Source organism: Grammomys surdaster, unplaced genomic scaffold, assembly GCF_004785775.1.
Source record: "Grammomys surdaster isolate TR1022 unplaced genomic scaffold, NIH_TR_1.0 125863, whole genome shotgun sequence".
NCBI lineage: Eukaryota > Metazoa > Chordata > Mammalia > Rodentia > Muridae > Grammomys > Grammomys surdaster.
The window spans coordinates 376,557-386,749 of record NW_021620689.1 but is presented as its reverse complement, the minus strand read 5'-3'; the positions used below and the strand labels follow the sequence as shown (position 1 = coordinate 386,749).

Sequence of the window (10,193 nt, the reverse complement as noted above, 5' to 3'; positions counted from 1 at the left end):
CCCATCAGTCATGATGTCCTATTAATGCTCTATCCTGCTTCTCAGATGTTTCTTTTCCGCTCCGTCCTCACTGCTACAGCTTCAGCTCAGTCACTTGTAAGCTTTTGTACTGGAGGGACTTGGTGACCAATGATCACCCCAAGAAACTTTAAAGACATTCTGTTTTTCTCATTTTTGAACTGTACCTACTTTTTCCCACAATACTCTCGGCACAGTTTTTTGCATGTTTGTGAAGTGAAGAATACAGAGAGACCCTGTGCAGTGTGACTGCATGACAATCTATTATTCCATCCTAAAACCTATCAGAGATATAATTAATACCAACAGTTTATTTTGTGGTAGGGAAAAAAAAAACGCAGACTGCACTTTAGAAATAAAAGCCACTGTTGTCTTTATAAAACACAGGATTGTGCTGCTGTTGCTTGCTTGAGAAGGGAACTGTACATTACAGCTGCTGGGATAATTTCACAATGGACGGGACAGGGTACAGCTCAAAGCAGGACACAAAACACAAGTCTCAATGGGAAACAAATGCAAACAAGTACACAGCTGCGGGGCTCCAGGGACATTTCCCCATCCATGCTGGACTTGAGAAGAATAAAAAGTTTAGAAAATAAAGTGAAACCCAGAGTAGTCACACATGCCCACCACATGGCCGCTAAGTGCAACATCATACACCAGTCAGGTTGGACTGTGTGCACAGGAAGTCAATTCATTTTTCCTTATTGCTATGACACCAGAGGACTCAGTGCATTCAGACACATTTATCTTTACTTACACAATTCTTGGAGAGTTTTTGATTTCCCTTTTTAAGGAAGGAAATCGCCTTCCTTACATTATTATTTTGAGCCCATTCTTTCCGTTCCCTTTCCTGGGCTATCATACAGCAGCCAAAGGTTCTAAGTCAGTAGGAGCAGAGTAAGGGGAGAGCACCAACCCAGCCTCTCTCGTGGCTCAGGGAGAAGGCAAGTCCTAGTAAGTGGGGAGAAAGAGAAAACCAGAGAATCCCCCTTTCCTAGTCTGCTTAGAAGGCCAAGTATTAGCGTGCCTTGCATATCCCTGCCATGATCCCAGCCCAAGGAAGGCGTAATTAACCACCATCCTAGATGATCTAAAGTCCAGTAAATTAAGAAACAAAACAAAACCTTTCCTCCTGACATGAATTCCCAAAACTGCCTTTTGGCTAAGTAAGAGATGACTCTTCTACCCTGAAAGGGAAGAAATTCCATCCTCCTCTGTGATGCCTGATGCCAGGTCTAAAACACTGAGCAACCTTCTAGACTTTCCATGGGCCAGCTAAGAAAAGTGTGTCCCTGGCATCATTCACAGAATTCTGGTTAAAAAGAAAACTGTTCAAAAACACTGCTGCTCAGCCAGAGGAGCTATGTTGCAGTTGAGAACTAGATTTTTAGAGTAGTTTCATACTTATGTTTAACTTTAGTCAGAGTCTAAGGATAAGTTCCCAGTAACAGTAGCTCCAGGCTGATCCTGACAGGCTAGCAATAGCACCTCAACCAATAAATAGGTCACACTGGACTGAATTCAAAGCATCACTCCTTCACCTCCACAGAATGGAGAGGTGTTGAAATGGCCAGAAACCCTACTGATTTTGTCAGTGAGACAGGCCTGCTGCTCTGACCTAGTGTAAGCTTGAGGACAGTGCAACCCAGGGCTGACACCACTGGGCATGAGAAACAGGTTTTTGGTCTTCTGTAGTCAACGAGCTAAGCCTGACCTTTCCAACTAACAGTGGGATCATTGCAGCCATGCAGAGAATTCATTATCACACAGGCAGACAGGCAGGCAGGCCAGCCAGCAAGCAAGCTGAGGGAAGAGGGAGAAGGAAAAGGAAGCCAGGGAAGGCGAGAAGAGGAGAGGGAAAGCTGAACAGTGTGTGGGGGGTAGGGGTGGAGAAAGAAAGATCTGAGATGAGGTTGGAATCCTCCCAGAGCTCGTACAATGCACCACTTAAACCAAATCCAAACAAGCTGAGGCTTGGCAACACTGTTTTTAATGTGTGCATATTGCCTTTAAATGAGAAGAACCCACATGGTCAGTAGTTAAGTCTCAAAGAACTGTTTAAAATCACAGCAAGATGTACCACCCAAGTCATTTTTCTCCATCTTTTTTATGGAGACATGGTCTTGCTACATAGTGCACACTGGCCTGGAATTCACTGATCAGCCCAGGTGGACCTGAACTTTTGAATCTTCTGCTTCAGCCTTAGTGCTGAGATAACAGAATTACAGCTATGGGCCGTCATGCTCAGCATTCTCTTGCATTTCTTGGATGGCACATAAACACCAAAGGACTGAAACTACTTTTCATTCTAGCTTAAAACCCAACTGGAGAGAGTGAGGCAAAGAAAACAGGAGAGAACAAAACTGTGTTGCTGGGAGTGGTGACAGCCACCTGTTCCCTGTGGGCATCTGCAAATGCTGGTGAATGACTGAACCCTCCTGGAATAGTGCCCTTAATCCAAGCCCCCAAGTGTACCCAAGTTGACAGCAAACTGTCTGTGAAGGGCTCCCTTCCCAAAGGGTGACGGAACACGAAGTAAACTGTCTATGAAGGCGATGGACAGGGCAGATGGAGTGTTGGCATCACTCTGTTTAGGCACTTGTGTAAGGAATGTAAGCTCTCCAGTGAGCTGCCTCTTCCCAGAGCCCTCCGTTCTGTTCTTCGGCTGGGCCTGTGCCCATGGGGCACTCCATACTGTAGCCAAGCAGAAAAGAAGTACAGGAGGAACTACTTAACAGTCCTGGGCTTTTTCCATAAGGAATGTTTGTGCTACCTGTTGGGAAGTTACTGAACAATGTAGCCAGCCACAACTGAACCTGGACTATTTGCATAGCAAATCTGGGTCTGTACAAGGGGCTCCTGGGGAAAGGTTTGACTCCATAGGCCAGAGTTCAGACCTTCCTTTCTCCAGCTGGCCTCTAAGCCCAGGCTAGCTCTAAAATATCATGGCTTCATCACCAGAGTAGGGCAATCCTAACCTCAGGCTCCTCAGAAGGTGAACCTGTATACAGAGGTTCAAATTCCCCATCCCAAGCAATAATGCAGGAAGAATAAAGAACAGTCAAGGAAAGAGGGGGCCTTGCTTCAAGGTCAGGAAGAACAAAGCCAGAACCCACTTCTTTTCTAGTCCTGCAAGACAGTTGAACCCCAGTATCTCAAGAGAGGGGTAGAAGAAGAAAAGCCCATGCCACCCACTCACATGCCCTAGTGGGAAACAGGAAAATTTCATTTGTGTAAACAGAAGCAAAAGGGAGCAGCAAAATTCTCCAGCCTGTCCAGAGGACGTGCTAGAGTCTCAGTTAGTCTGGGAATCAAAGGACAGTCCAGTCCAGAAAAGGAAAAGATGCGCTCACAAGGAGTGCAGGACAGCGAGTGGAGGGAGGCTGTCTCAAGAACAAGGTTTGATCTGCACAGAGGGAGGACAGAGGCTAAGCCCCACCTTGGGGAGACAACCACCCCCTACTTAGCCAGGCTAGAACACAAGTCAGGTCCACAGTTCCTTCTGATGGCTCCATGTTTCTGGGATGCAGACTCATCAGGTATGGGAGGGATTTCCAGATTTTGGCAATAGACTCAAGTTATGGTATAAAAATAAAATTTAGTTTTCTGTTTTCTTATTTTAGTCCTTAAGATTTTCTGCTGTAAGACACCCCAGTTAAGAAATATTGAAACAAAAGAGACTTTACCATCAGGGGGAGAAGAAGCCAAGAATGAGAAATACTATGACAATAACTCTAGACCTGGCAGGGTGGGGGGTGGGTGGGGGCCAGGGAACAGAAGAGGCTAAAGGGGAAAGGCCAAGGGCCAGTCATCTCAGCAGCGCAGAGACTTGTCATGTCTGAAAGTGCAAATGTCAATGGATTTTAACCATCTTGAGGTTGTGATCTTTTTTTTAAAAGCTCAATGATTATGGAAGTCAATTCCTTCAAATGAAAATTAGCTGGCATTCTGGCTGGAGGCTTGCTGGCATTGGGATATTTCTTCCCTCCCTCCCTACCTCCTCTCCCACCCACACCCCGTCCCACAGAGAAAGGTACAAAAGGTTGCATTTCTGCAGCATTACCGTTACAGGAAGGCACTGGTTACCCACCAGCAGGCGGAAGGAAGACAGGATCGTGTCACCTCAGAGCTAAGTGCCATAGTGCCTTAAATGTTACTAGGGGCTGGATGTCTGTCAGGGAAGAGGCGTATGGGGTAGAGAATGTGGAGAGGAATAATGGGAGGGGGTGGCAGCTGGGGAGGAGCAACCCAAACCATTAGCATTAAAAATCTTCCTACAAAGTGGATTCTGAACCCATGAAAACATCTAGTATCCTAAAATATTGATCTGAGTCTGTTTTCATTTTTCTTCTTAAACAAATCTAGACCTTTTCTGATTAAGGCTCCTAAAAATTCCTGCCCTCTTCCCACCCACTTTCTCATCTAGAATATCAAACCCAAACATACCAGCATTTGACTACAGGGCTGCAGAGCTGACCCTAGCAAGCTGTCAAGCATGAGTCTTTCGCACTGTGAGTCACATGAGACAACTGTGTGTATGGTGGGCACTAGTGATGCCCCTTTTGGTCCAGGGGGATCGGATATGACAAGATGGGGAGAGGAGTGGAGGACATGAGGTTGCTATCAGAGATTTCTGGCTGGTAGGTAATCTGTCTTGCTGGTCCTGTTCCCACCCTTATACCCCCTCTATAGATAGAAACAAGGCCTCCTATACTCCTTCTGACCCCACCTCCCTCTGCCTTGCTTCCTCTGGATTTGGGTGGTACAGCTCCCAGAGCTTGGAAAGCTTTCTTCTATCCAGTGAGGTAACAGCGTTCTGCCTTCAAGCGAAGTACATGGTGCGTAGAGTATCCTGGTGAACCTGCACAGCTTTGGCCAGGGCCTGGGGATCTCGCCCATTGCTCTGCCCCGATATGTGGCTCCCCTCTCCACTGAAAAGAAAACATATAAAAAAAAAAGTCCTTCCTGGTAAACTGAACTGCTGCTAATCCCTCACCCATGCATACAGGGCCAATTCACATACCAAATTAAGAGAAAACAGCAACTCAGGTTTAGGTAGAGAAGCCCAAGGGCATCAAATTGGATAACATCCACTACCTTCTACCAACAAAAAGTTGAAAGGATTGGCACAAAAGGCTGAAGCAGAGAAAAAAAAAAAAGAGAGAGAGAGAAAAAAACAAAACAAAACAAAAAAACCAGCTAGCCTTTACCTGTCATGCTCCTTGTCCACCAGGTGGTATCGTGCCCGGAAAGCCACCAAGCGGGCATAGTAGGCAGGTGCTGGGATAGAGACAGAACGTGTGCATCGTACGTAAGTGTGGCACAGCTGGTATGTCAAGATCTGGAGTTCATCTGCTGTGAAACGGTTGTCATCCCAAAGGACATAATAATGGGACGGTCGGCTGGTACCCTAGGTAAAAAAGATGGTAAGTGGCCCGTTACTGGACAGAGTAGATGCCTGCTGACAAAAAATAAAAACAAACAACAATAACAACAATAACAACAACCAAAAAAAAAAAACAAACCCAAATCACTACTAATTAAGAATATGTTTAGGCTGCATGATCATACCCTACCACCCATAAGAGGCATAATACAGAAAATCAAATATTATAAAGCAACCTACAAGTATACTTGGGGCTAACTAACAGTCATTTTATATACTCAGCTACAGCAAAACATATTCTAAATGCAGTAGGAATAACCAATTAATCCTTGACCCAATAAGAACCCCAGGAGATGGCCCACCCACCTGGATGCCTGCATGGCTGCACAGATAGAAGTCGAACTCAAATGGGTGAGTGATGTTGGTGTCCACAGTGGTCCCTGCTGGGATGTTACCACTCTTCCCAATCTGTAGAGACAAACACAACCAAGATCCCAAGACCTGCCTGGCCCTGACTATCATCTTTACTGGATTCTACTCTTAATTCTCCCAGAATTCCAGGAACGAGGGAAATACTGGGCTTCTAAAATCAAGTGTTTGAATCCTGGTTTCGCCATTTACTAGTTGTGTGATCCTAGCACGACATTTAACCTTCCTGAGGTTAAACGGAGAGATCAGTAGTACCTACCTCACAGAGCTTCTGTGAGGAAGACTCCTTGAACAGTGTGTGGCACATAGGAGAAGTTCAATAAATGGTTGTTCCCTTTCCCTTCTCTGGGAGCTGGTCTATATATGGGGCCTAGGCCAGGGAGCTAGGAGGAGGAGAGGAAGTATGAGGGAAGGAGGAGAGGAAGAGGCAGTGAGGGAGAAGTGGTGGAGGATGGGCCACAAAGCCAGGGAAAACAGCCAGGGAGGACACACAGGAAAAAATCTAAATTCCCAGACTGTATCTCAAGGCTTGTCTCTCAAGGTACAGGAGACAGGAAGAGGGCACTGGTGGCCTCAGCTTCCTCACTCACCCGCTCATTCTTGTCAGCACAAAAGAGGCGGGTGTGATGGCGCTTCTGCACCACAATATACGTGATCCCAGGCTGGTAGTCTTTTTCCAGTTTGATGCATGCATCTCGAATGGCAAGCAGCTCATAGTGAAGGATCTAGACACAGGGTGAAGAAGGAGAAAAAGGCACATGGTGGCCCTTTCTTATTCAAAGGCCTTACTGAACTAAAAACATTCCAACGTGTATGTGGCTTTTTGCATGTAACCTTCAGAAGCTGATGCTCGACAATTAGCAATGATAGGTCCTGAGACTCAGTCTATTTGATTATTGTCCTAGAAAACCTTTGCTAGAAATCTTGGCTTCAGGAGACAGTACCTCTCTGCTCTCCATGCAAAAAGAGACCTGACATTAAGACACAGAACTAGAAAGGTGTGGTGGGGCACATCTTTAATCCCAGTGCTCAGGGGAAAGGACAGGGAATCTTTGATAAGTCAAGGCCAGCCTGGTCTATATAGTGAGTTCCAGGCCAGGCAGAGCTAAGTAATGAGTCCCCATCTCAAAAGAAAGAAAAGAGCCACTAAATAGTCTCAACACTATTTTTTTTCTGTCAAATTAAGTGCCCTAGGGGCTGAGACTTTAAAAACATAAGTGTTCCAGATATCATAGGGAATGGAGAACCCAGGAACATGAGAACTGTGTGTGGAAACACAAACCCATAGGTACTTGCTACCCTGCTTCTCAGTTGTGCTCTCTGGCCTTTCCTAGCACCAATGACTTTGAACAAGTAGTCCTCTAGCCTCAACAAGATAATGTAGCAGCCACTGGGAGCCATACCTGGGGCAGCTGGCCCTCAGGGACCCCATCTCGGTAGAAGATGATCCGGGTGGGCTTGAAGCGGGTGGACTTGTAGAACTGGATGAGCAGCTCACGCACCATATAGGACAGGTCTTCGATGATCTCCTGCCGTGGGCGCTGCACACGCACGGTGGCACAGTATCGGCTGGGGTGTGCATCCATACTGCCTACCACCTAACAACAAGGAGAAAGCATCAGCCTCTAGAATGTCACCTTCCTTTGCTCTGAAGTAACAGGCATGAGGGAGGAATTCTGAGTAAGAATGCTTTACAACTACCTGGATGAGCTCACTCACTATGTTCCTAGAAAACCCTCACATCAGAAGACAGTACCTATCTGTCTGCCATGCAAGAGATGAATAGGAGTTGGATCCAATAAACATCGGCTTCAGTCTGTTCTGCCACGCAAACAGAATTTATTTAATATGTGATCAGAATGTTTGCTCTCCTTGTCCTTGCAGGACAGCACTCACATGCAGTCTATGGGCAATGTCAGGATGTGAGCATTAAGAACAACCTTGAGCCGGCAGTGGTGGGGCACACCTTTAATCTCAGCACTTGGGAGGCAGAGGCAGGTGGATTTCTGAGTTCAAGGCCAGCCTGGTCTACAGAGTGAGTTCCAGGACAGCCAGGGCTACACAGAGAAACCCCGTCTTGAAACACACCCCCTAAACAAAACAACATAACAACAACAACAAAAAAAAAAACTGGAGTTAAAACAAAAAGCGAATGACTGTACAAAAAGAGCAACTGATAGTTTCTGGCCACAGGCTACACTCCCATGCAGTTAGGTTTGCAGGGGGTGCATGGAAAGGGCAGGGCTTAGGGACTGAATGAACATGCACTCTTAAAGGACTCCAAGTTAAGAGGAATTACTCACTGCTGTGATAGACGGTTTCTTCCCATCCCCAGCTGGGGGGTGTGTAACGTCGGCTCCCAGGAAAATCACTGGCTGTTGAAACACAGCAGAGCTGAGCAAGGAGAGGAAACAAAATGGTGAGGAATTGAGTGGTCTCTGGCTGGCACCTCCAGTGCCATTCTCGTCTTCTGTGTCTTCTGTCTCTGTTACTCTGCCTGGAAAGGGTTCTTGTCTTTTCACCACTCCCCAGGAGTTTCCGTGACAGAGTAAGTAAGAGCTCATACCGCTGGTGTGGGACTAGGATGTTGTTAATGCCACCGAGTTTGACGTTGATCTTGAGGCAGAGGTTGGACAGAGTCTGAGGCGAGGTCTTGACCACGTTCTTCACCTGCACACACTGCGTTGCCATTCCCAAGAGTGTATCTCCAACACGTTTCACTTCAGCTATGGGAAGAGAGAACACTGATTAGTGCATTTGGCATTTAGCTAAAAGTGTACTATATGTCACACAGTATAAAAAATAAGTGGTAAAACAGAGTTGTAAGAATGTATAATATGGGGTAATAACCTAGTTAGGGGTGTATAATGAATGAACTAAAATCTAGGAAGGAGGAGTTTGAGAGAAAGAGGGGGGGACGAGAGAGAGAGAGAGAGAGAGAAGAGAGATATTGCACAAGAGCACATTCCAAGCAGAAGAGAAACATGCAAAACTACAGCCTGAGCTAGGAGCTAGACAGGATGGTTCACACCTGTAATGGCAGCAACTGGGAGATGAAGCAGGAAGAACATGACTTTAATGGCAGCCTGAGTTAAACCATAAGAGTCTTAAAACAAAAAGAGCAAGCAGCATTCCACCCGGAAATAGTAAGGCACTTTTGAGAAATTAATTTAGACAGGCGGTTGAGGGGCTGGAATGGAGGAAGGAGTCCAGCGCACGTTTAATACGCACGAGCCCGGGCTCAGTCCCTCGCACACAAACATGGAAACAAATGGGTTCAAAAGACCACTAAGAAGCCTGGTATAGACTCTGTACATAAGAGAAACGAGCTTTTACGGTTGGATGATTTTATCACTAAGTTTTCAGTCTTAGACAGAGTAGTGGGTCGTATTATGGTATGTGCACGCATACTCCTTGATTAAGGATCACTTTCAAGGCTTTAGCTTTCTTAACAGAAATAGATCATCATATACTCTTGAGTCTGAGTGTCGTAAGGGTGTAACTAGGCAAACAGACATGGTAGTTGGAAGCTTTTTTTTTTGTCAAGTGCAAAATTTGTGCAATATTGAAGTACAAGTAGTAAATGAAGGCATGCTCTTGATGAGGTCACTAAGAAAGAGAGACAGTTTTAAAAACTCCTAAGATGGGGAGCTGAAAAGCCTGCAGCAAGGCTGGATCTGGATCTAGAAGAAAACCCAACATCTGCAGAACAAGCTAAAGAAGTCTGCAAAGGGAGGAAGCTCAGCAGAACTAGGAAGAAGCCAAGACAGTGTAGTATTGTAAATGCTAAAGGAAAAGAAAACAAGTAACTGACAAAGTCAGATACAGCTGAGAGATCAGGTACAATGAAAACAGTAAATATTCATTGTATTTGGTGATAGTGAGAACCAAAAGTCAGTGTGTAGAAACAAAAACTGTTTTAGTGATACCCAATACAAAGAAGATGTAAGATTGAGGAAGAGTTTGGTATGTTTGCAATGGGAACTTATTTAAAAGGCTAAAGAAATCATTTTAGCTTATAAAAGACTGAGAAGTTAGTTGCAAATCTGTTCTTTGGAAATCAACATTTAGAAAAGTCACACAAAATATCTTTTGAAGACAGCAGAGACATGCTAACCAAAACTCAGGGGATTGGAACATCAGAGAGAGGAAATCCCACAGCCATGAGCTATCTGCTGTAGATAATGGTCCCCATGTCCACTGGCTGATTCCAGGAGTGTGTAGAGGGCTGAGATTCCAGCATCTGCAACAGCAGTGGGCAACTGCCAGGGGACAGCAAAGCAAAAGAATGCATGCTCTCTTTACAGATAGACTGCCAAATGTGAAACGTGTGAGAGAGGGAGGGAAAGGGGAGGGG

At 45.6% G+C, this 10,193-nt stretch overlaps 1 protein-coding gene across 3 annotated transcripts in view; it reads right to left on the bottom strand.

Moving 5' to 3' along the window:
- Window positions 1–366: 366 nt before the first annotated feature.
- LOC114640998 (protein argonaute-1) overlaps window positions 367–10,193 on the bottom strand; it is a 35,139-nt gene continuing 25,312 nt past the window's right edge. For 2 of the 3 annotated variants that reach the window (XM_028790103.1, XM_028790102.1), the window contains exons 13-19: window positions 8,403–8,562; window positions 8,140–8,230; window positions 7,240–7,434; window positions 6,427–6,561; window positions 5,774–5,875; window positions 5,232–5,431; window positions 367–4,952 (exon numbers count right to left, since the gene is read on the bottom strand). In XM_028790103.1, the coding sequence (XP_028645936.1) occupies window positions 4,844–4,952; window positions 5,232–5,431; window positions 5,774–5,875; window positions 6,427–6,561; window positions 7,240–7,434; window positions 8,140–8,230; window positions 8,403–8,562 (992 nt within the window). In that variant the 3' untranslated portion in view covers window positions 367–4,843. Of the gene's footprint in view, window positions 4,953–5,231; window positions 5,432–5,773; window positions 5,876–6,095; window positions 6,220–6,426; window positions 6,562–7,239; window positions 7,435–8,139; window positions 8,231–8,402; window positions 8,563–10,193 lie in introns of those variants that run through there. The other variant, XR_003714233.1, reaches the window with a different exon arrangement.